The following is a 26,784-nucleotide window of genomic DNA, read 5'->3' on the forward strand; positions in this document are numbered from 1 at the left end:
TATGATCTCAGTTGAATAAAATCATTGTCAGAATAATTTTGTTTTTTTTCAAGGAGTAAAAAAATATTTTAGCCTAATACCATTTCAACAACTCACTACCAACTTGTCTTATATGGACGCATGGTCAAGACACGTCGGCGTCAGTTTGTAACGCACTGGGGATCCCCATAGAGTGTAGTTCAACTCTGTGGGGGAAGCCCTGAAGCTTCAGATAAAGGTAGGTATATAATATTCAACAGAAAAGATTGGGTAAGGAGGTGGATGGGGGCCAGAAACCGGACTTTCAACCGGGAGACTGGTGTTTGTTTCCCGTGTGAAAGACAAACTCAACATGTTTGTTATGTTACTTAAATAAATGTTACGTAGCATTACGTAAATGTAACGTAGGTTACATAAATTGAATAAGTTACGCAAGTAATGTTACTTGACTTACGTTAACTGACAAACATAATTATTTTAACCCAAACCATATTTTCGTAACCCTAACCAGTTCTTTGTTGCCTAAACCTAACCAAATTGCAATGTTTCTTAACTTTAACAACGTGCCATTTCAAAATGGTGTTTTCACAGCGTTAACGTTTTATTTGGGAAGTCTAACCTGACGTTACATATTTATTGTTGCTAAAAAAATAAAAAAAAATATGCTAAAGAGGTACCCAAGGTGTTTAAAAGTGACGCCAAAGGGTCCTGACAAAGCGTCCATATGTGACGAGTCGGGAGTGAGAATGTGTTGGTCACAATGCATAATTTGTTTCTCTCACAGAAACTCTAATAAAATCTGCCATTAAGAGAAATTTACAGCATTTCTGCAAAGTCCCAAGTCAGGCGGTTTACCTGTCTGTGGTGTTGTTGTCCAATCAGGGTCCTGCATTGTGATTGTTCAGCCTGTGATAGATTTAAAAATCATTCAACATATATGCTTCACACCAAACTATACCCATTTGAAAAAAAGCCATCATTCCTATCACAGACACAGTATAACTGAAGAAAAAGACCTAAAAAACTAATCAATACTGTGGCACCTTTAAAAAGTTGTCAACACAGAAGTGATGGTGTTGTTCCAAATCTCTCCAGTAGATGTTCCCCTAATGTCATCTTTTCCAGCTTCACTCAGAAAAGAAGCAGACATAGATAATCCAATGTTTATATTGTAGATACATTTATATACTATCTTTTTTCTTTACAATGAAATTAATCTGTCACACAAGAGGACCAAAAAAAAAGCACACAATACAGTCATTAAACCAAACCTACAGAACCTATGATTGTCACTTACTGCAAGTCACAAAAAAAGTACATACTGTGAATAAATAATCTACAGAAATATGTACAATATGCACAACAAGAATTCAATGGAAGTGCAAATAAAGCTTTGGATCCCTGTACAGGAAATAAGGTAAGCAGATGTAGACTGAGCCAGCTGTCCCCAACATACAGAATGAAGCAATAATCATATAGAAGTCATACATTTACAGGACATTTAGTAACATTTAGGCTTTGAGCTCCTGCCTTTAATGACTTTTAATAATGAGCTGAGAAAAAACTGAAGTCAGAGAGAATAAAATGAAAACATTACATTATGTACAGTGTATCGCATTCCACGGAAAACTGGAAAGTATTTAATGCTTGTCGTCCAATGAGGATCAAGGCAACAACCACGGGACTACAGGCAGCTGAAAGAGATAGAGGCAGAGAGAAAGAGGGATCCAGAGAGGAGGCGACTCACCGTAGAGGGGAAAAAAACCCTCATTGTGTTCCTGCTGGCTTCCTTAGCCGGTACTGACAGAAACTGGCTGAGATATTTAACACTGTACAACTCTGCTACCTTTCCCATCTAGACCAACTGAAGACCAGAAGAACAAGAACAGAGCTGGTCAGAGGAGCTGCATGTATAGTCGTGTGTGTACCTCGCTCCTGTCGTTTCAGTAACACACACACACACCCACACACACTTAGAACAATGCACACATGTGAGCTGCAGTCTTTAAGTCTCTGGTGGGTTCAGTAGCTCCGAGTTACCCAGAGTTCAAGTACTCCAGTGCCACTTCATAACAAAACTTGTACTGGTCCTAGGAGACAAAGAGAAACAGACAAAACATTAGAGAGATGTACATGGCCGCATCAACCTGCTGGGGGAACCTGGGGACAAAAATACAGCAGCTGGGCCCCTCTAAGGGTCGGGCTATGCTGAGTCGGAACTAGTTCAATCATGTCGGAAGGCAAAAGTGTTAATGCTGATTTCGAATAGCCACACTGGAAGGCGGAGTGAAAAGTCGGACATCATAGAGAGGGGGGAGACGGAATGTCGTATAAATATGGGGATACCAGCCTGTCATTCCTGGAAACCATTGCACTAGGTTGTTCACACTCAAAGTGAAAGAAACTGCTGTATAATGAATGAAAAAAAGAGAGCAGACTGAAAGACGTGCAAACCCTGGACCCCCTCTCACCTCAGCGCAGCTGGCCAATCACGATGTGAAGCGGGTGTGAATGTTGAATAGCTGGTTTTGAAAAGTTACAGAAATGGTCGACACAGACCATTACCATTACCATTATACTGGCAACTTTAAGCTCCCCGTCAACCCCCTCCGTACATTATATGACGTATTCCTATGCTGGAACACTTAAGAATCACTTGTCGCTTGTCAGGGTTAGTTTCCTGTCATGGAGATAAAAACGTGCAGATAGCATTTAATGATTTTTCCTCTCTAATTTGTACAATAAGGACAACAACATTTCTGTGTAAATATTTCTGTGAATTAATTAATCAAATGGTTAAGATGTACAATATCTCAGTGCAGGTACCGGTAAAGTTGTGTATATTACTGACCACGGAGAAGGTAGAAATGAGTGATTATTTAAGGGGCAAGCCATCGATTTTACACACAAAGATTAATTTAATCTGTGCAGGGAGCACCACTCCACATGTGAAAACAGGGATTATCTTGGTTTGGGCTTGGAAATGATCAATTTATGACAGATAGTCTGGGGGTGAGGAGTTTGAAAGAGGTGGGCGTTTTCCAGGCATGAAGAGTCAAATTAAAAGATGCTATTCGTTGCATGCAGGGAAATGTCGGATTCAGCTTGACCCATACTGAGGACAGGTAGGATAGCTTGGTCCCTTCTGTTTTGATTTCTTTTTAGTCTGTTTCTCATTCCAACTGGAAGTACAATAAATAGTTTGCAAGTATTAGATTAATATTAGATATAATATGACAAAAGGGCTGCAGCAACACTGCTCACCAGTAGGTCCACCATGTTGGGTTTGTTGTTCCTTAGTGTTTTGACAGCGTGGAAAACATCCACAGAGCGCTGGTGTTGAAGCATCTCACACACAATGCTGATGGCACAAAATGTCCCACTGCGGCCGCCTCCATTCCTAGAGTTGTCACAAAGAAACCCAAGCATTAGAAAATTAAATATAATTTAACATTGAGTTGAATAAAATTGTGTTTAGAAAGGTTAGGGTTGACAATAAAGCTGCCAGACGGGTGACGGGTTTCACAGTTTTGTGATGCAGTAAAGCTCTTCAGTCAGTAGGTGGAGATGTTTCATTTCTAATGCCAGCATTGAATGAACTTCCCTCTGCACTGAGTGTTGTGATAACTTACAGACAGTGGACCACTGTGCGTCCCTCGCCCCCGTCGTACTCTTCCTGCCATTTGTCCACCTGTCGAATCAGCTTGAGGAAGGAGCGTTTGGACATGGGTGTGTCTCTGTACATGGGCCAGCCCAGGAACTGGAACTGCTGCACCATCCGGTAGCCGTCCTGAGGCTGGAGAGGAAGGACACACCGGTTATCCCAGGTTAACACACAGAGGGAGGGGGGAGGTTAATCGCTGCTGTGCAAAGATGCAATCGGACTGTAAAGATGCAGGGCTAAGCTAAGCCTCAATGGCGACAAGTAGGACAAGAGATGGATAAGGGCAGGGGGAGTCACTAAAGAGAAGAATGCTCAGATAGACGGGTTGATAGATGAGCACCGTTACTGCTGGAGACAGACAGTTAAGCTCTAATATACAGACACTCTATATTACACTCAGAAACATCAATCAATACCACTGGCCAGTGATCATGTGTGATTAGACTGTGTTCCGCTTAACATGCTGGTGGTGCCTCTGCCGGTCAGAGGCTGTTACAACCCATTAATATGAGGAGCGATTATTGACAACTGCGGGTAGATTGTAGCGTTAAGGAGCTTACGCAGGTGACTGCAGGTGAAACTGGTGCGGGTCAGGACCATTTCTGTGCAGTGATGTCTCAAAGTTAAAGGGTCAGTTCACCCACACAACACAATAACACTGTAGTGGTGTCTTGCCATGTAAATAGTTTTGTTTTTATTTGCCCAAGTTGTGAGAGAACTGTCTCTGAGATGTCTTCCGCCACTCCAGTAAAAAGTTGAATTTGGTTCGCTCACATAGTTGAAATACAAGTTTAAAAAAAACCTGTTTAACAACTTGTCTTTCCAGAATCAGTGTTCTTGTTACTCATTATGGATGGTCAAAACACTGCCAACAGCTTTCATTGGGACTACTTCTTCAGAAAAATAATTCTAATTATGTGTTACACAGCAATGTTTCTAAATTATCTTCAGCAGTGTTTCCCAATTTGGGGGCAATCCGTGATAAATAAAAGATGCATCTGAGCGGTCAAAGGATGATTAAAGGAAGAAGACAGAAAAATATATTTATTTATTTTAAACAAATTTAGGTAGATTTTTTCTGACATTTCTTTTTCTTTATAATTTTTTTTAAATACTGAGAAGGAAATACCAAGAAGGAAAGTTTCACCAATCATGTTCCCACTAAGAACTAGCATTCACAATTACTGCTTTATTTTAGTGGGGCACACGGCAAAAAAAGTTGGGAACCACTGATATAGAGCTCTGGTTCCCAACTTCTTTGCCTTATTCCCCTTTAAAACGAAGCACGTCTACAATTATCTACGTAACAAGGAAATTGTTTCTAAAAAGACGGGTTGTGTATTGTGTTTTTTAGTATTTACTTGGCAGGATACCTCCTACTGCCAAGTGAGAAGATGTGTTTTATTTTAATTCAGATGAACCGACCCTAAGGTAGATAGATTTTCTACCAAAAAGGTGTTAGTTGAAGGAAAAGTCAGAGTGCAGCCTGGTTTCTACCTTTTTAACAACTCGTGAACATTTCTCAAGCCGTCTAAAAGACATGTGACTTGTGGCAATAACACCTCGGTCCAATCACTCGTGCAGTGGCATAGTTAAAGAACAGAACGACTCTGCACAGCTTGAATTGACAGGCCGGCGTATGAGTGGGATGTGTGAGGTGTGCTGTCACAGAATAAATTGGCTGTTGTGATCACCACAGGGAAGACAAGTTACAAAAGTTACAAAAAATGGGCAGCAGGGCAGAAGAACTACATGACATAAATTGAGTGTTTGTTATTTCCTCCTAAATAAATGATTTTCAGTTTGAAGCATGACCCTCGTGTGTCACCGTACCCGTGCCGCATTGTAGATCCGAAATATTCTGCTGATGATGTCCTCCTCCAAGTCGGCAGAGACGAACTCCACCTGGATGGGTCCATGGCGGTGGACTCCGTTTTCTGGCCAGTACTGTGGGCACAACTAAACAAAATAGGCACGTACACACACACACACACACACACACACACACACACACACACACACACACAGGCAAAACAAAACAAAAACCCACAAGAAAAACAAAAGAAAATGGAAGATGATTCATTAGTTTAGGAATCTAACTATTCTATCTGAAACCGTGACATTGATTTCAACTCCTTACACATAGATGTTAAAAATGTTTCAGTGGAAATACAAAGTTTGAGGACATGAATTATAAGAAACAAGGTAGAGAGAAAGATGGGGACTAAATTAAATGAGAAGTACTTTCTTTTAAAAATATGAATTGCTTCTTCACTGTAGAACATTTAGACAAAAGCTGGAATGTATTTTTGATAGACCAAACACTAAACACAGATGTGCTGTATGTACTATGACTGTGACTATCAAATGACCTTTGTTCAACAAATTACACCAAAATTCCTCAAAAACCTTGGCTAACTGTTCTTATCTCCTTAGAAAAAAACTAATTCTTCCTTTCTTAAAAGCTGTTTTTTAACTTATTTTTCAGCCTGAGAGAAAATCTGAGAATCTTCTCTGCGAAGAAAAAATATCATCAAAAGATGGTTGAAAGATAATTAATTTACATTTGTGATAGTGCATTCATTTACGCATTACTTTTACATTTAATTTGGATATTTATTTTAATTGATTATCCTTTTAGCATATTCAAATATAAGTCAAATATTATCAAATCTGTTCAAACTGTGCTATTATCCAATACGGGTAACTACTGGCTAAGCTTACCTAACTCTTTACATGTATTCATTTAATTTTATCCAAAGCGACAATTGCTACATATGTCAGAGGTCACAAGCCTTTGGAGGAACTAGGGGTCAACCATTTATCCATTACTTCTATATAATTGTGCGTATCCATTACTTTTAGTTAACTCAGCTAAAAGCTTACCTATCTACACTAAGGGTTTGGTTTGGTTTGAGCTTTTGAAATGTTTAGATTTGCTGCTTTTCTCTGTTGTACATCATTGCAAATCAGATACTTTCGACTTTTGAAGTGTGGGACGGACAAAACAAGTTATTTGAAGATGTCAAGTTGGCTTCTAGGTAACACTGATAGCAATTTTCCACTATCTTTTCACAGCTTAAATTATACTGCAAAAATCCATAGTTAGCCCTAATTAAAAGTATTAGGAAGCAGTCATTGATAGTGTTATTGACTGCTCTGGAAGCAGCCTTGAAAAGTACAGAGGGAGAAATAAACCCCTGGGACAGCATCATAAGAGCCGCAAAATCTCCTCTATTGCCGCTCCTCAGGAGAGAAAGCCCAGTTAAGAACATGCACCTGCAGAGCACACCGCCGGCCTCACAGCACTAAATCAGAGTAGTGGAAGTGTACACACACAGATGGACAGATTCTGCACTGACAGACATGTCTACATGCAGAGTCATGAACAAACAAGGCGGAAAAAAGAGACTACCTGAGAAGAATGCAAATAACAGGCCTGAGTACAAGCGTACAGATGGACAGACAAATATACACTCACTCTCTTTCTCTAACACACACAAAAAAGCGCAAACACATATACAGTCTCTGTGGCAGCAAAAGCACCACTTTCTAGCTTCCTCTGAGAGCCTGTCAAAACTTGACAAATTCAGCAGATGCAAAAACAAAGATGCTGATGGAGAAGATAGTAAACTACCATCTCCCTCGTCTCAATCTATGTGTGCTCCCCACCCTCCCTTCACACCTGTGCTGTTTCCTTGGCTGGCTGACTAGCTGGCTACAGTGAGAATATTGAATGAAAGGCCTTTTCTATCCAGCCAGTCAGTCAGTCACCCAGGGAAAGGGGATTTGGATGGGGAGAGCAGCCTGGCTTCAGGCTTTGATCCCTGGGTGTTATGACAGAGCCTCGGGCTGAGAAATCTGGATAGTCTCTTCCACAGGCCTGTCTCTCCATCGAGCCGCACTTTCATAGCAAATCCTCTTCCACTCCTCAGCATCTACCTCATTTCAAACATATTGTGTATATCCATATATGAGTTTGCAAGCACTAATACATTCCTTATATTTTTTGTCCTTGGGTTCATCATGGAAAAAGCAATCTTTCTCTGAATCCATCCCCACACTGTCCTTTTGTGCGACTTTATTAGATACAGATGTCTGATGAAAGGATCTGTGTGCACTCCTTGCAATGTCCCTCGGGGGATTATTTTGTGTATTGTATGTGTGTGTACGTGTGTGTGTCTACGCACACGTATCAGGTCGGGTTTACCTGGGCTGGGTCGACGTCATTGAGCATTACTATGGAAGTGCAGTGGTAGTCCAGCACCAATCTCCAGAAATCCTTCACTGTGTTTGGCAACGGGTGCTGGGTCACTATGAATGCAGAAGGCTGCTTGTAACTCTGGAGGAGAGGGAGGTAAATAGAAGAAGAAACTGTCACTAAACACACCGTATGCATATTATTTAGAATGTAAGCTGACAACACGAATAAACCAATAACCATTTTAAAATGACCTCCATCCTTTGACCTGCCTCAGGTGTTGAGCAGAGCGTTGTTTTCTAATGGAGATTCCATGTCTAGGGAGATTATATTAGGACACTGCACTTTTAATGTGGTTTCTGGCTCCCAAAGATAGCCCGGTGGTGTCAGAGAGGATCCTGTACCTGATAGGTCACCTGCTCAATCCAGGCAAGAGCCAAAAAGTCCATCAGTGGACACGTGCTTTGTCAAGGTGTTCTTCGTCAGGTCCAACCTGAATAAATATCATACTTGAAAATTGCTACACATTCCATTTTATGTTTTTTTGTGTTGTCCTGTGGTGCATTTTAGTAATTGTGACAGAGAACACAGCTGTTAATTCAAGTCCATGTCAAGTCTCAGGTGTGTCCATGAGGGTTCGTCCGAATTATAATAAAAAAACAATCCCACTTCAAGCTCGATTTAGTAGCTGTTCTGGAGCTTTTGGTCATACTGGATGATCTTCACGAGCAGATGGAGTTGGCAAGTTGTCATGAGATTGACATTGTTAGAATTTAGATTGTTTTGTGAACTGCTGTTTCCAAGGTTAAAAATTAACACGGAACCTTAACATTTAAGCCAACAGGGACAAGAAGTCCTTAATATGCTAAAAAATGTAAATGTCAAGAGCTCCATCTGCTCATGACGATCACAAGATAAGATAACAGCCTCCAGACTGTATTTTGTTGCCTTTCCCAAGGTCTGAAACTTTGGACCTTAACTCAACTGTTAACAATCTCTGTGATATATCTTTTAATGAATACTATAGGTGTAAACATTTTAAATTCAACAGGTGAAAACCTGAGATTTGTCTTATATGTCTGACTCAATTTCTCTTGTATATCAGCAAATTAGTTATAAATTTCAATAAACATAGTCCTTTTGTTTGTCTCTTTTGTGGGTGGCTGGCTGGGAAATGGGCAATATGCCTATTTTATATTATAGACTGTTGTTTTTTTTATCTCTTGTGATGCTTGTCTCTTTACATCTCACTCATGTGGTGTGGTAACGTGAATGTTACATCTAAAAGTCGTTGAACAATGGTTCAAGTCTCAAGATTATAGTTCTGCCTCAAGATATTTCCGGCACAGCAACAATGGATTTCCCAAAAAGGCATATATTTTATGCCTATATCTATTTACTTTCAGGTATTTATAAAACAGAAATCCATTGTATAAGAGGCTGAATTACCACCGTCACCACTCAGTAGCCTTCATAGACCATAATGTTTTCCATTAACTGTCAAAGGCAAAATACCTGCTTTGACATCTCTAATTATCGTTTGACACGAAAAGCAACATGTGGGAAAGTTTCAGCTCACACAGAGCAGGGCGGCAGCAATTTCCTGTCTTGTGACTAAGCGTCATTTCTTCACTTTAAAATTACAGCGATTCAATGAGCTAGAAGAATGCTGGAATGCTCCTTTAAGTGACCTTGTAATGAAATGCCAGTGAGTAGTCCAAAAAATTTTAAATGCTCTCCTGTCAGTGTTTGACACTTACATCCATGAGCGCAGCGTTGATGTAATTGGAGCTCTCCCCGTCGATGGTGATCAGGAAGGGGAGGCAGCGGTCTGGAGGAAGGACGTCCATGCAGCGGTTCTTCTCATGGTTCCTGGGCAGCAGGGCGATGCTGCAGTCTTCCACCCGCAGCGTGGGAGTCACCATATTCAGAGTCTGTCAGGGTTGAATCAGAATTACACACTGTCATACTGATGCAGGAAGGCAGGGACTTGGGTCTTGAGTGTGCTAATTATCTCCCAATATGGTAATTAACAATGCAATTCTTTAATCAGTTACATTAACGATAGCTCCGACTCCCCTGATGTGACTATGATGAAACTTAGGGGGGGGGATGCATCTCGTATAACTTTGATTGGTTCAATGAGGGGTGCTACTATTACACATTACACAAGCAAGGTGACATATTTGCTACTGATTGGCCCAGAGGGGGGCTGCACCATTCATCGAGAGACAACATGTTTACTGTTGTTTTGAACTTACCCTGCACTTGAGATAATGCTTTATTAGGGATTTGTATACAGTGATTTATTTGCCTTATTATTTTGAAATCTCCTTACCCTAAACTCCTCTTTTATGGGGCTGGAGTTGGTCTGCGGGTCCAGGCGGTTCATGTCGTAGTACACGGAGCGGAGCTGACTGGCAGGAATGGTGGTGTCGCCACAGAGACATGCCTCCAAAATGGCATCATGAATGAAGACATACTGCTCCTGCAAAAAACAGCATCCTCATTGCGGATCTGTTGGACTTCTGAGACTCATGATAACAGACAACATATGATTTTATTTTTTTCCAGCAGCAGCAGCAGCAGCAGCAGAAATGCAGTGTTCCTCTGCATTTTTGCTAGAATTCAATGACCTTTCCACGACCTTACCATGATTATTCTTTACCCCTAAGGCAGATTCTGTGACTAATATTTGTCATTGTCTATGCTCAAAGGTTACATTACATATTTTTGCATTTTTTGGTACTAAAAATTCCATGACATTTTGAAAACCTTAAAATATTTAGAGGCCTGGAAGAAGGTATTTTCTTAAATTCCATGACCTTTTCAGGTTTTCCATGCCCCTTTCAAATCTTGGTCACCTTAGCCAGGTTGAGGTATCATCATTGTCACGACCAAGGCATGAACAAGGTTGACGTCTTAACAACAACAAAAACAACCCCCGCTATCCCCAACTTCATGTGGAACCAAACTGGAAATCGCAACACATTTCCTCCTCCTCACATCAATCAGTCAAGCAGTTGAAATGGTGACACAGCTTGAGGCTTGATACAAATCTATTCTGAAGTGACATTTTCAGCTGATGCTCCCTTGTCACTTCGGACCATAATCCGCACACATGCACAGGGGTCACCGATTTACAGATTTACAGAGAAGCATGTGTTGCCATTTGTTAAGTCTAGTGCAGAATGAGAACTGTTGATCTGAGAGTTTGACTAGCTTGGACTGGGTCAGCGGGTCAGTGGCAATGCGGTGCTCAAACCAGAACAGATTGATAGATGTTATCTGAGCTCATAAACTATAAACAACAACAAGGCTTTTCATTTCCGCGGACAGATTAAACCACATTGGAGAGTGAGTGTCTGTCCACGGCTGAGGAGCCGTGCCAACGAGTCTGAACACCTGCGAGGGAAAACACACACATACACTCACTTTGAAGGTCACTGAACTTCAGGAGAGTGACTCAGGGTGAACAACATTTGGTCTCCAGTTACTCAAATCCCAATTCGGACGTCAGCAATGAAACATTTGCCCATTAAGTCCAATGACGCCTGTGATTTAAAGGGAATTACGGTGAAATGATGCATCCAACGAGACTATGGACACCTCCAGATGGCCGGTGTTCAGGAAAGCGCAAAGTCCTTTGGTAGCCCACATTGGCATAAAGCTGGAGGATGAGCCAGGAATGTTTTTAGCCGCCATATTAGCTAAATGCTCTCAGTTACAAGCCTCTAAACCCTTTTATTATAGAATGTATTGCCAAAGCATCCTGGGAAATAGTTAGGGTGTGTACTTCAGTGTATTTTGTGAGAAATGATTGTAAAAAATACCAAGCTGTAGGCATAAAAACATTTACTGTAAATATAAACATGATTCATGTGATATTTCAAGATTTAAAAGAAGCACTGGAGAGCATTTGACCTACAGCCATGAGACAGAGGTAAAATTAAAATTTGGATAGTTATGTTACATAATGAAATATATTCCCACAGTTTGAAAAATAAAACACTTGAACTTGCAATTGAAAATGACTGACAAAACATTTAATCTTATTATGGTGCATTTTTAAAGATAATGACCATCATCAGTCACGGTTAAACCCTTTACCAACTGGATCCTTATCCTGCAGAATTAGTGACTATTAAATTACAGGTAATGATTAATTTCTCCAAAAAATAATACATGTTTTTCAGGAAGAGAGCTCCTTTCTTTGCTATTAACTCTGAGCATTTGTTCTGAAGCACTAGAGAAGTGGGGTTTATGCCAAGAATTACTTTCAGATGCTAGTTAATCCACATTTGGTGGCAACAGCCTGTCAAGCTGCATCCTCACTGTTCCTTTTTCTGATGAGTCTCTCAGGACTGGCCCAGCTCTGCTGAGGCCAGTGTGGGAACAGATTTATCGTACCTCAGTCTGGACCATGTTGACCCTCCGTGAGCGTAGCTCCCTCACGCAGTTGTAAATGTCCACCACACCCTCCCTCTCTGCCATGTCCAGCATGATGTCGATGACGATGAAGCAACCGGTCCGTCCCGCCCCCGCACTGCAGGAGAAAACACAGATTGGATATCTCAGGGGTGCAATAGAAAGCACTGTTTTTAAGTAAGTATAGCATTCTTAAAATATGACTGTAATAGCTAGGTTTTTCACAGGGTTATTCATTTCAGTGTGATGAGATCACTTTCTTAATGGTGTTTTTTTCACATCTCATCCGCTCTGCAGAGAAGATGATTGGCTGCTGTACGCCTCCAGGAGTCTGAGGTGAGCAGGAAAGATTGCAGCTGACTCCTCCCACCCTGGACACAAACTGTTTCATCAGGACCAAAACGTCTCGCCAGAAAACAGCTTCTTCCCATCTGTAGCTAGCCTCATTAACAAGGCCATTTCAATTAATGCAAATGTCTTTACACGTGTAAATATTATTTCATTTCATATCATGCACAAACCTGGCATATTGCACATATTTGTTGTTAATTGTTAATCGTTGTTATTCTGTATTTTTATATTTTGTGAATTTATATATTCATGTACACAATATCCTCTTCCATTGCAATACGTCTGCACAACACAAACCCGGAGTGATGCACATGTAAATATCTGCCACATTGTTCTTTCTCTGCAAATAGTTGTATTATTTTTCTCTATTCTTTTATTATTCTTATATAACGTGCATCTGTTTATTCCATATTTATATATTTCTACATTTATTTATGTCAACTGTATGTTTGTCTACATGTAGCACCTTATCACCAAAGCAAATTCCTTGCATGTGTAAAATATTACCTGCCAATAAACCTCTTTCTGACTCTGATTTTTTTTTAATAGCCATATTTTAAAGGAATAATTCACAAAAAGCATTTTCTAACTTAACGCTAGTGGTATCTTTGACTGGGTTTTTCTTAAACCAGAAGTGAGACTGTGTAACTTTTGAAAAAAGAAACAACAAATGAGAAGTTGAACTCATGAGCAATTCAATACACTCAGGGGGTTGTAAAGTTACAGCCTTAATTTGTTTGGTATAACCACTAGCATATGGTGGCTAATGTTAGCTTATGCTACATCTTTAGCTCTAAGATGAACACCAATGAACATTACTAAACTAGTTCAGTGACTTTACAGATCATCTCTACTTGTGCGACTGTAACATTATGTTTTCATTATGTTTTAGCATTTATTATTATCCCGTAGTTGCCACTTGTAGCCACAGAGGCTGCTATTCAGTAAAAGTTACATAGCCTCACTTTAAGATAGAGATTTCCTCTTTTGCAGTCAATACTTTCTTAGGGACTACTTATTTGGTAAAAAGTTCTAATGTTGTCATCTCACAAGAATCTAACTGAGAAAATATGTTCTTTTTTTTTTTTTTTTTATAAATTTTGTGAACTGACCTTTTAAGAACAAAACTTAAACTAAACTAAAAATATTTTACGTACTAACAGTAATAAGACAATTGTCACTCATGTCAGAGGAAATAGTGTTGTTCTTAACATTCTTTTTATTTCTAATAGGTTGATCTTTTTACTTTGTGGTATGCCTCTAAAATATTGGCTATGATCTAATCTCCAGAATTCTGAGAACTACTAGTTTTTAATCTACGGACTGAATAAAACAATGGAGAACACTATCAACCACCTTGTAGGACAAATAACAGATACGCACAATAGCTAAACAGAGTGGTTAGACAGAGTAGAAACAAATGTATGAAACATTGGTCACTTCCACTGCACACCAACCTGCAGTGAACCACCATGGGCCCAGCATTGGTCAGGGTCTTGGACTTGACTCTCCTAATAAACCCAAGCAGGCCTGTGGCGTGATAGGGCACGCCGTGGTCTGGCCAGCCCGTGAAGTGAAACTGTCGGATCTCCCGGATCTCATGAGCCCCTCTCTGAGGAACAGAGTCATCATGTTAAACACACAAGGCACAGCAGAAGACGGCGGGTACGTGGTAAGTAGACAGACGAGTGTACAGACGATGTGAGAGGTCCTTCTAAAGCAAATACAGAGCTGGATTGAATACAAACACACACTTCATGGGCAAAGCAGCCAAGGAGGGGTTGAGCAAAGTTTCCATTATCTAACAGCAAACAGGACGTTGAGTGCCGATGTAGTCTTATTTCTTTCCCTACTGCAGCACTTTTCAGTCATGCCGCGCCCATCCAGAGATACAGGATTATACATTAGATACATAATCTGGGCACTGTGGATTTAACATAAAGAGCAGTTTGTGGGGTTTTAGTAAATTGGAATTTATGTTTACTTTTTAGGTAACCTATTGCTTTGCGTTTTAATGATTCACAGTTTAGTGTGAGTGTTTGGTATTTAACATTAATTAACCAATATTTTAAAATAAACAGCAGGAACAGCAGGTTAGAGAGGGTCTCAATGGGTACCACCGGGAAAGCTTTCATTGGATAAAGTAAACAGTACATGCCAACACTGTTGGGGGGAATGTGCTACTGTGAAATGCATTAGATTACTGTTTACATGGTCTGTTTCTGTTTGTATCATCTTTGAATTACTTACTTTTTAATGTTATTATGTGTGGCGTTGTAAATGATTATAAATAATGGCTTTAAAATCTAGAGTTATGTTTGTTATATAGAAAGTAAACAAATATGAGGAATAGTGAGTAGTTAAAAAAATGAGTTGTTTTAATCATGGGTACATTGAAACAGAACTAAGTCCTTTTTAATCAAGCCACAGTAGCAAAGAAACTTTTAAAGGTGAACTGGACCACTACACAACTACTCTCAAGGTGCTTATGAGCTAAGCACACACGCTAACTTCTTCAGCCAAAGTTCTCAATGGCCAGAGGTTAAGGTCTAGTGCTGAGCTCTCCCAGGTGAGTGAATGTGCAGTTGGATGATACAAAAAAAGTGAGTGTTGCTTCAGATCTCTCAAGTGGACAATAGAGGTTAAAAAGTGTACCTTCTCTACAGCAAAGGTCCTGATGACGTACTCTGACAGCAGCTCAGTCTCTATCAGCGTCACCTTGATGTCTCTGTAGATCTCAGTATCATCAGGCCAGTACTTACAGCACTTCACCTGAAAGTGACAAAATCAAGTGTTTTGTAACCACATCCTCACAGACTGTATGCTAACTGCAATTCGCACTGCATTTGTGCACACACACACACACACACACACACACACACACACACACACACACACACACACACACACACACACACACACACACACACACACACACACACACACACACAATGTATTTGAATGTCTGGAAGTTGCAAGGCCATCATTTTTTTCCAATAAAAGATAATTGTCACATAACATTACCTCGCATTTGCCACCTGATATTTCAGTTTCTAAAGCATTTCTTTCAAGTCAAAATGAGATTCGCTTCGTATTAGTTTCGACCCCCGGTCAAGGATCTGCTGTAAATGGGAATCTTATGTATCGATGGAGAGCTCATTCTCACATTATTGCTTTTTCATTCTCACATCGATAATGTGAAAATGAGTCTAAAGGTAGACTGTACAGAACTCTGGAACAGAGCAGAAAAGGTACTGGAGGGGTAGGGGGGGGGTGTTAGATTTGTCCACCTTACATTTTTACATTACATTTTTGACTACCAGTGCAGAGAAATAGGACAAAACATGAAAGAAATAGTGTACTTCAGTTGGATAAAGGGAGATATAATGACAATCCAATAATGATATGAAATAATAAACCCTCACCTGCTTAAAACAGATTTCCCAACAGAAATCTAAAACACCCCACTGGAAATATTACTTGTATTAGGTATCGTAAGAGTGCAAAATTACGCCCCGCCCTCCCTCCTCCCTCTCCCGTTCAATTAAACTGTTGATACTGAGGGAGTAAGGCTGGTAATAGAGATTGAGATCAGGGAGGTATATCAGAGAATGATAATTTTTGATGAGGGATAAGTGCGACATCAGCCACAACTAGATTCAATTTTTATTTCTGGAGTCTATGCGCTGATCAGGAATAAAATGAGATTTTGGTTTGTGGAGTGACAGACAGAGGGGGGACTTTAGGTCCCTCTCTCTGACACCCCGATGACTAATCCCAGATGACAATCACAAATCCACCGTCCGCTTCCAGCCAGATTGAATTAGGCAAAAGCCATTACCTTATTAGATCACTCTGAATCAGGCGCCTGGTTTGGGGGGAATTAGCCTTTGGGCTAAATTATGCCAGCATACACACAGATGTTCTTTTGCGTGAGCACACTTGTGAGTGTCTGACTGTGTGTACACAGCATTTGAAGTCATTCTCTCATGGATAAAACGTATGGAAAAGAAGCACACAGCTTCACCTCATCACATACACCAGCACACTACCTTCTAAACCAAATCTCTCATACATCAAAGTACGCTGAGCGCCGCCCCTGTGTGTGAAACCAGCAGGGCAGAGGCTGTGCGTGTCTGTGCCAGGATTTCCCAGAGTTCATCAGCAACTGTGCCGAGCAGATGGCGCACTGTGATACAGCGGAGTGAGTTTATGGGGCCCTCAGTGGAGCCACCGTCACTGTGACCAACTGTGCCTACCGCCCGCCATTGGACAAGGATCATATAATAGACAGTTTGGGTGCCGGGGCCCACCGAGGACGGCGCCGCAGCTAAGCAGGTGTGGAGAAGGTGCAGGGCGGGGAGGGGTGGGCTCAGCTAGTGTAGAGGAACGGCCTAATGAGGTATCTAGAGATGGGCCCATGAATCATTATCAGCTCTGCTACATTTAAGCCCCACCAAAAATGCACATCAGCAAAATCAAGGTGTGCCACTGTTTAAGGGGCTTTCAGTGAGAATGTGTTTAAAATTCCTGGAGAAAAATCCCCTGGCAGTCAAAGCATTACACTGTATGTTAAGACCTTCATTTTCATTTTATTATAACCTAACCAGGAGGAACTACAGTGAGAGTTAAGTGGAACAAATTATGACTTAAATAGGGCTCTAGGTTTTTTTTTTATGAGGCAGCCCACATGCTGCATTGAACAAAAAGAAAGTCAAGGCTCTACCATTAGTTTAAGCATTATGAACCATCCACACCACTCAATAACAGTCCCCTTTTGTCCAATGAGGACAACATTAAGAGATGTTTCTGCTCAGAGGAGCCTGGTAGGAGCTGCTGGCTACAACCGAGTTTAATCTCCTGTTATAGAGCCACTCAGATGAAACGGTAGTCAGTTGCCTGGATGCCTCTCTGGTAATGAAGGCCATCAATCAGTTTCTTCTCACTTCTCACTGATCAGATAGATGGGAAAAGAGCTGGCGGCACGCGAGACCCATGCCTCACTAAGCCAGCGAGTATACGCAGGCACGCACACAGGCACGCACGCAGGCAGGCACAGAAACATTTGTTCAAAGACACATGCACAAAAAAAAAAAAAGATGGCTCCGTTTGCCTTGAGATACAATAAGGCTGTCAGTCGACTGGGGGCAAGGTAATCTTATTTGAGATCTGCAGATCGAGCGAACGTGTAATTAATACCCACCCTGCCTACTTCCACCAGGTTGGTCACCATGACGATAGCTGCCGTGTTCTCCTGCCAGACCATCCTCCAGAAGTCAAAGACTGTCTCCTGCATGGGGCCTTAAAGAGTGAGAGAGACGGAAATGTTAATTTACCACAAAAAAACTAGGGAAAAGTTTTTTGAGCCTCTGCTTTGTGAAACTCTTAATGCGGCAGAAATGGCTGAGTATACACGTGGACATGGTTTTTGAAGAACTTTATTTTCTTTTGCTTCTCCTCAAACAAAAATAATCCCTCTAAATCATCACTGATTAATTTAATGACACACTAGAACTGTGTGGCGATGTCTGTATCTGCAAAGACCCTGCCCTCTGCCTGTAGCTACTTTCTTATTGTTCTGTGTTCGGGACGTTTCTGGGCGTCAACCTTTGGGCACTGTGCGAGGTGCGACGTCGGGACTCTGCGAAAACGTAGCGAGCGGGTTACATTGCTGTTTCTGTCTCTCTCGTCTGCTCTTGGTCTGTGTCACTGATGTATAAAGAGCTCCTGGTCTGTTTGACTAGAGCCACACAGACAGACAGGATGAAGCACGGCATCAGATGCATTCACACAAAATCCGGCAATAAGGCTTCCTTTCTGCAAGGTTGTATGCTGGTATGCGGAGGTTGGCCCGTGTTTATTTGGGCTTATTTTTGACTATAGGGCATTTTTCTAGAAAATTACCACCAAGACTAAAAAAGAAGAGTCTAATCTATCGATGCAAGGGCCTACACTTTATGGCAAAAATATGTGAACACTCAAACAAAGTATGTTGTCAGCTGAACATTACACCTATGTGTTTTAGTGATCTATTTCCAAAACCATGGGCATTAAAATACTGCTATAGAAGCCTCCAGTCAACAGGGAAGACTTTCCACAAGATCTTGAAACCTGGCTGCAGGAATTTTCTCGAGTCCACTAAAACATTAATGAGGTCGGCCACGGGTGTTGGGCGATAAGGTCTGGCTCACAGTGGGTGTTCAGTTCATCCCTAAACTGTTGGACGGCGGTTGAAGTCAGAGATCCGTGCATTACAGTTCTGAGAAAACCATTTCTTTATGGACCTGGCTTTGTGCATGGGGGTGTTGTCATGTTGAAAGGGCCTTCCCAAAACCTTCTGTCAGCACAAGGTTGGAAGCACACTATTGTCTAAAATATCACTGTCTGCTGGAGTATTAAGATTTCCCTAAATTGGAATTAGGGGGTGTAGCCCAAATCATGAAATAACAGCCCCAGACGAATACTACAGTACACAAGACTGCAAGTAGGGATGTCCACACTCTGTTCTGCTCATATCCATGTAATCCTTCATAGTACCAGCAGCCTGTGAACGTTCTACACAGTGCCAGTGTCCCGCGGGCCGGACAGAGTGGTAAAAAGTGAATTTTATAAATTTTATAAACTGTAATATACAGAATATTCCATCTTTCCCCTTCTCAATCTCACACTATATTTTTCTTGATGATGATTTTTTCCCTCCTGTTTGATTGAATGTACAATTAGTCACTGCTTTCACTTACATATATTCATTGTATGTAATGCTTACTGTGTTTACGTAAACGCCGTGGCAACATGTTTTTTTTTATCTTTCTTCTGTCCCCGTCTTCAGAGGCAGATCAACTTACACAAAAGATAAACAGAAAGGTTTTGGAGGTATTACAGAAGCAGTGCAGTTTATAGACCATTTTCTCCTCCATTTTCACTCCTCGGATTGGGCATTGAAAAACATGTCAAATCTGATTTATTTATAGTGCTTCCTACAACAGATTCCTTGCAAAGTGCTTACTCTACAAAAGAGGGCTTAAATACAGATGAGAGAGTACAAATAAATCACATATTTAAAGATGAGGCTAAAGCCTGTGTTTATGTGTGTGTGTGTGTAAAGTGTGTGCAAAGCTCAAAGTAATTAGGACTACATCACACCTCATCTGTTCAACACCAACCTTTCCACCGAACCAGACCCAAACGTGTCTGGTGAACATCAAAATAAATGAGCAGCGAGCCACAGAATGCCTCCAATATTTAAAACTTCACTGAGCAATAACTGTGGATTGATAGGAATTTAATTATTATTCTGGTTAATTAAAATTATTAATATTAGTTTTAATCAAGCACCAAGTGGGAAAAAAAATTACTTCTGACAAATTAATTAGTGAATGCAAATCTCTGCAGTTGTGCATTCTCGTGCCTTGGCCCAAATTACCTGGAGACATGACAAATTATGCAGACACACAGAGACACAAGCTAAGACATAACATGGCACAGACACAAACTTGAATATTAGTGTTTTTCTTCCTTGTCATATATGTGGTAAGTAAATTAAATAACTTTTAGGCCCCTGAAACAAGTCATGTAAAACAACTGAGTCACTTTTATTGTTGACAGTGTTTATGGCTGACAACATTTGGTCAGTCTCTTAGTTTTGATGTAAAATTCAACTCTGACATTTTCATTTAAAACATTTGTCACTGACTTTCACAAAACACTTGCATGTTTACAGTACATTTTTTGGGGGCATTTTCTGCATCTACGCGGGAGTGGATATTTGAGCAGTGACAGGAAACAAGGGGAGTTTGAGAGAGGGAAGACATGCAAGAACATCACCAGCTGAAATTGACGTCCCCGTGCTGAATATTACTGAATTGTAAATTCGCTGTTTTACTAGTTAAGCAGGAAAAAGCATGCCACAGTGGCTTCACTTATTCAAACACTGATGGCGGCAGCAGCCACCGCACTGGCCTGGCCATTGGTAGGAACAATTTGGTGTTCAGTGTCCTGCTCAAGGAAACATTAGGGTTATCTGATTGGCATCAGCTGTTTCATACATGCTTCACAACCACTGGCTCATTCAGCTGCGTGGCTAATGACGTGCAATCATATTCATGTGGGCGCACAGTGCAAACATTAAACTGACATTACTCATTATTACTCTGCTAATATGATTATGCCTTAACATAGTTTGCTGCCGCGGCTCCCCCTCCCCACCCCATCCTCTCCTTATGTGCTTTATTTTAGTATTGTTGATTTAACTAAGATTCATTTAGGTACACTGAGGGGCTCTCCTACAAGATCCTCATTGTTGCTTAGATTCCCTGAGAGCTCCCTCAAAGAGCATAATCAATGATCAACACCTTGACGTGTGCCTGACTGAACTACACTGCTTGCTTGGTTGAAGAAACACATTTGGTGCTGCACTTCATAAAATTAATTTTTTCTGTGGCATCTGGTAGCTACGTGGTTAAAACACATATCATAAAACTGCAAAATGCTGGTTCGACCCCTCCCGTCTGTACATCTGTCAAATTAAAATATTAAATAAAGTCAAAAATGCATATAAACTGTATGTAAATGTTCTGTAACGTATTGGAGAAGGTACTAGACACCAGTTGCAGCAGCTCCAGCATCCTTTTCTATTGTTGTTATGTTTGTGTTTCTTATTGGCTTCTGTCTCCTGCAACAACCTAATTTCCCTCAGGGCATCAGCAAAGTGTCATCACCATTTTAATCACTTGATTGATCAAGCCTTGTTTCATTTGCTTTCAGTGGTGCCTAAACAGTTCTCGACTGTCTATCCTCTAACTGTACTCAAGTACAGCCTCATTTGACATCGTTTAAAACACTTAAATCTTTCACATACTCCACAATGAAAATTTAGGAGACTTCTTACTAGAAAAAGAGAAACGATTCAAAATTAGGCATCAGCTCCACAATCATGTTTCTGCTGCCAGCCGGTTCATGTGTCTCTCTTTGGAAAACAAGAACATTTTGTATTGAGTATAATGGTTGTATATTTGAAAAATTGACTTCTGCTGACTTCCTTCCATCCCAATTCGATATCTAGAAATTTGGAACAAAATATCTTCCATTTGCATTCCCACATTTCCTCTGCTTTGCATGAGGTTTGTCTCAGTTTTAACTGTAGGACCAGAATCTCCAAGTCCAGTCACTTCCACTGTTTCCAATAATTACCCAACTTGATTGAACCACCCACTCTTCTCCCTCCTACACTTGTCCCCGAGGGAGGATACACACTCCTGAGAAGTTTGGGAGAGGGAGACTGAGAAGGAGGACAGCTGGTGTGTAGGACTTCAGTAACACAATAACACTTGGCATTATATGGTAAATCATCCAATGGGAGGCTCCTGCCAAGCTTCAGCCAGCCAATTTACATTTCCATATGCATGAAGAGATGGAGAATAGGTGAGGAGGAGATGCTGGGCAGCGCTTGATGGCAGTCAGAAGGAAGTGAGCATGGCTCTTGATGAATAGGTGTAGAAGAACACACAGATCTCAAACACAATTTGACAGCTTTCATGTGGAAGTGGTGGAGACTTTCAAGAGTTTAGCTGACATTTTGGTGACAGTCAGAAGGAAGTTGGAAATTTCACAGGCTCATTGTTTTGTGTTTCTACCAATCTTCACTGAAAAATAGCTTGATTTGTAAATTTTTTGGGAATCCAAAAGTTGTTGTGGCTCCTGCTGCAAGTTCACACTGATCAGTGTAGTCAATGAGTAGCAAATGAGTTTTTTTGTGATGTTTACATCTAAATAAAAAACAATGCCATAAGTAAGGAGAAAATCCAAGAAATACCAGATCTAAGTAGTATAAAAGTTGTCGGTGAATTCAAAACAATACAGTAACAACTTAGATTAGATTAAACATTGTTACACTAAAAACTAATTTACAGCTGTAACCGTTTTGGTAAGCACTGACAAAAAACATCATCCTGATGACTGGGGTCCCAGATGAATCAACACTCAAATGGATTGTTCTGCAGGACAATGACAAACAATGTTTTACATGGAGCTATGTGCTGTAACTGGACATACGCCATCTGCAGCAATTAGCTTTTCCATTTCTGTTTGTGTATAGATTAAACAACACAATGAAACATGTTAATTACTGAGCTTTGGTGTGTGGATTTTCAAACTTTAGAGCTAGCTGTTTCTCCCTGCTTCCATCACACTAATCACCTGCCGGTTGTAGCTCCACAGTTAGTGTACAGACTTGACAGTGCGAGTAAGCATGTCGAAACAGTTCCTTTAAACTACAGATTGAACCATGCAAATGCTATTTTCTAATTAAACGTTTAGCAGCTTTTTAAATAATCAAAATAAACCACCAACACATTTCTGGATTTTTTCACAAATTAAAACTCTAGACTTAAGTCGTACTTACCAAAAGAGGACTCAAAACACAAATGAACACATACAAATTTTCACGCCTCAAATTAACAAGTCATGTTGATTTGAGAGCTCACTTGAGGAACTACAAGGTGAGAGCGGTGTTACTAGTAAGATTTGCGTGGAGCCTAGTTGGAGAAGTTTGGGGGAGGCACTTCTCAGAAGAAGAGCACCAGTAGAAGCTTCACTTCCAGCTGTCAGTGAGCTAATGCTGCTGCAGCAGATGCTGTGTTTTGGGACTAGGCCTGTTCCTCTTCAGATGCAAGGAGTGTGACAGCTGTAGAAATCCCCCCAGCCAGGTATGCCGCAAAACTCCTGAGCGACGTGCGCGCATACACACTCACCGACAAACACGCAGGCGACGTTCCCCTCTTGCCCATTAATATTACATGCAGCAGACTTTGCAATAATGTACACTCACTTATCATTGATTTGCTCTCTCTCTCTTTCTATCTCCCACCGCTCATACCCCGTTGGGCGTTGAGATGTTAACCTGTAAATAATAAAACCTTTGCGCTGCTGGTGACATTTGGTGCTTGTGAAGGAGGGAAGAGCAGAGGAGGCCGGAGGGGAAACCTTGATGAAATTGAACCCTTTCCTGCATCATGAATATTTTCCACATCACCAGGAGGATGCAAGGACTTATCACAGCTGTTTGTACCCGGGCTTAAGTGTAATTCACAGTCTCCACCAGGAAGGAGCTCATGTCTGATCGGTATTTAAACGATCCGTGGGACATTAAAATGGACAGAGGCAAGGCGGCAAACTGGGAGGGCTGAGCTGTATGCATGTGTTCACTCTGCTAAGTAGGTGAGCTGCAGTTGGCGTTGGTGAATTACTGAGCATCAGTTGTTGTATTGCTGCAGCAAAAAAAGAGCCCCGGATGAGAGAATGACCTACATAATGAGAAGCGGAGTATGGGTGATGAGGCTTTTATGGAGTGACAGCTGTTCTACCTGCCGTTGTCACCTTGACAGAGCAAAGGGACTCATCAATAAACCCCAAACTAATGAGTGTCATTGTAGTTTATAGCGTAAGAGAACGGGGACAACGTTGTCTCACACGTCTGCCATATTAAGCACACCCTCAACCACCCCCGCAACAACCAATTTATGACAAAGATTTTTTAGCTTATCCAGCACTACTGCGGGTATCATCATTTTCTGAGCTACCGCTGGTCCCAGTGGACTTGAGTGGAAGTGTCACTCACTGAGAAACTTTACTGGGGGAGAGAAGACTACTTCCTCAACTGTGTCAATGCCCAGGTGCTCTTTTCAGGTGCTACAGTATGCAGTTTGTCTGACTGAGAGAGACAGGTCTGTGTCTGGCTTTCCTATCATCTCGGGCTGCTCTTCGCCTCAGTGTCAGCAGACTGAGCCTTCCTTCCTGTCAGTCTGCCGGAGCTGATGATGAATTATAAAAGGGCCTGCTTTCCCAGAGAATACAGATGTTTCCCCCCCCCCCCCCCACACACACCCCTCCTCTTTTTCGTACTGGATAGCGCTACACTGTGAAAAGCCTTATCGTGCTTGCGATACAGTCGATGGAAAATGAGCACTTATTATGCAAGCTCAATGAGAAAACAGGGGCTAATTAACTTGAATGGAAACACGTTTGGCTTCTCGAGCTTTTCATCTTAGAGGGGGCCTCTGTTTGCAGTATTTCTTTGACTGCTGATCTCCATATGCATATTTCTAAATGAAATATGGAAAGCCTTTAATGACTATATGACAATTATAGAAGTCATAATAATCCACGTCAATGCGCCCCGTTAATGTGTCTTGTTTTTGTGAACTGAAGCCCCACAGGAGAGAGTCGGCACTTGACAGGCAGCTTAGTTTTGAGCGTCCGACTCGGTGTTCAGCACAGGCGCTGTGGACACAGTACAGGCGGACAGATAAGCTGAGTGGTCGCAGCATGATTGGTATGCCGTCTCCTTCTAAAGTAAGAGCAAACAGAGGGTTGTTTTAATTGAGACACTGAGGAAGAGAAGCAATGCACTAATAAACAGGTAATTATGCAACTCCCAGCTCCGCCAAAGCAGATTGTGAATCCATTAAGGCCTCTTCGCAAAAACGCCTCTTCCCTTTTTTTCCCCTCCAATGATTTTTTTTTTCTCTAAAGTGCTACGCAAAATCCCCAAGCATGCAGCCCTGTTGTGTGGGAGTGAGGCTCTCGACACAAAAAATTCATAACAATTAACCATCAATCAGACTTAACCTCTGGGGTCACGGTAAGTGCTCCTCGCCCTGTGATTCTGCCGGCCAGATTAACACAGTGACAAAATGTGCCTGTACATGTCAGCTAATCCATTTATTTATTCAGCTTTCTCCCAGACTGCCTGATTAATCACTCCCACACCACCGATGGAAGGGAAGAGGAAAGAAACACAGAGAATAAACGTGCTGCTCTGCTCGCTCAGAGGTCCGCTCGTGTGTGCGAGAGAGCGTGCACGTGAGCGCTCGTGTGTGCGAGAGAGCGTGCACGTGAGCGCTCGTGTGTGCGCACTGAGCAGTACCAGCTTCCCCGAACACAAGCCTGACTGAGCATCGGAGAGTAGTTTGCAAGAGTGCATGTAAACAACGATGGGGATGTTCACAAACACCTGCACACATCCATCCCTCCAAACAAACAGACAGCCTTAAAATTCTCCCCGCCGACACATTCCAAACGAGAGTACCTCACAATTTTTAGAAAGTATTTATTCTTACCTTGAGTGGCGATGTAGTGATTTGGCCTATGGTAGCCCTGAAAAAAAGTGGGAGAAAAGAAGATGAGTTCCTTCACTTTCCTTCTACTCATAAAAGACCAGCTGTGGTGAGGAAAATGCTCCCAGAAAACACACAACGTCTTTGATATTTAGACAGAATGCAGGTTGACCCTTGCAGGCAAACTCAGTTTATTTCTACGTTACAAACAATGCACTTTACCTCCATAACTGAACTGAACAGATTTAACCTGTATGGAATCCTAGTTAAGCTGTTTGGGCAGCAAAAATGTACTGCACTGTCTTAACTGGAGCTGTTTGAGAAATGTGTGTGCCACTCTTCAGAAATACTACTCAAAGTCAGGCTGCCAGCTGTTTGCCACTGTACACCCATTCAGTTCTTTGTTTCAATATCTGACTAAGGGAGGAAAATGCACGGCTGAAAGCTAGTGATGGATGCTGCTGGATACAAGATGCATAAAACACTCTCCATCACACACTCTATATGCAGCACACCTCTGGAGTAAGCAGCCAAAGTGTTGATAATCCCCAAGATACAACTAACGGCACTGATCTCCACAATAGGCCCCTAGTCTCATGGATTACTCTAATCCCTTCAAGTTTTATTTGTCCAATTCCTTGTCTTCTCTCCAGAGATATGAGGCAGGAAACAAAACATTAGGACTTAAAGGCTCTTCCCAGGCCCTGCCTCCTCTTGATTGTCTCCCCCCCCCTCCACCCACCCCTGCTGCTCTGCTTATCTCCCTCATATTCAATTTAACTTGGACTGTGATTAACGCTCCTCCAATGAAGGGAGGAAGACACAAAGGATATTTTCCTCACTCTCTCTCTCATCCACAGGGCTCTTTCAGCTATTCAGCTGTCCTCCATTTTTAATGACTTCTTTATCTCTGGACTAAGGAGGAGATTTGTTTGTGCTTTCATGTAAGTTCTGTCAAGTAAAGTGGAGGCCTAGTACGCCGTCGGATTAGAGAGGGGGAGACAGGAAGAAAGGAGGGCCTTGACAGTGACTGTCAGGTGAGTAGAGCT

General features: G+C 41.5%; 1 protein-coding gene across 13 annotated transcripts in view; it reads right to left on the reverse strand.

The window, feature by feature from the left end:
- Positions 1–1,142: 1,142 nt before the first annotated feature.
- LOC119901824 (receptor-type tyrosine-protein phosphatase mu-like) overlaps positions 1,143–26,784 on the reverse strand; it is a 154,778-nt gene continuing 129,136 nt past the window's right edge. For 11 of the 13 annotated variants that reach the window (XM_038717517.1, XM_038717524.1, XM_038717516.1 and 8 more), the window contains 12 exons: positions 25,739–25,775; positions 17,827–17,924; positions 15,279–15,395; positions 14,081–14,235; positions 12,255–12,390; positions 10,183–10,332; positions 9,605–9,778; positions 7,854–7,985; positions 5,477–5,602; positions 3,612–3,775; positions 3,244–3,379; positions 1,143–2,069 (listed from right to left, as the gene is read on the reverse strand). In XM_038717517.1, coding sequence (XP_038573445.1) covers positions 2,016–2,069; positions 3,244–3,379; positions 3,612–3,775; positions 5,477–5,602; positions 7,854–7,985; positions 9,605–9,778; positions 10,183–10,332; positions 12,255–12,390; positions 14,081–14,235; positions 15,279–15,395; positions 17,827–17,924; positions 25,739–25,775 — 1,479 coding nt within the window. In that variant the 3' untranslated portion in view covers positions 1,143–2,015. The remainder of the gene's footprint in view (positions 2,070–3,243; positions 3,380–3,611; positions 3,776–5,476; positions 5,603–7,853; positions 7,986–9,604; positions 9,779–10,182; positions 10,333–12,254; positions 12,391–14,080; positions 14,236–15,278; positions 15,396–17,826; positions 17,925–25,738; positions 25,776–26,784) is intronic. The other 2 variants (XM_038717518.1, XM_038717521.1) reach the window with 2 other exon arrangements.

This window comes from Micropterus salmoides, unplaced genomic scaffold (genome assembly GCF_014851395.1).
Source record: "Micropterus salmoides isolate LMB-PRFRI ecotype aquatic unplaced genomic scaffold, ASM1485139v1 Ms_hic_scaffold_14, whole genome shotgun sequence".
NCBI classification, from domain to species: domain Eukaryota; kingdom Metazoa; phylum Chordata; class Actinopteri; order Centrarchiformes; family Centrarchidae; genus Micropterus; species Micropterus salmoides.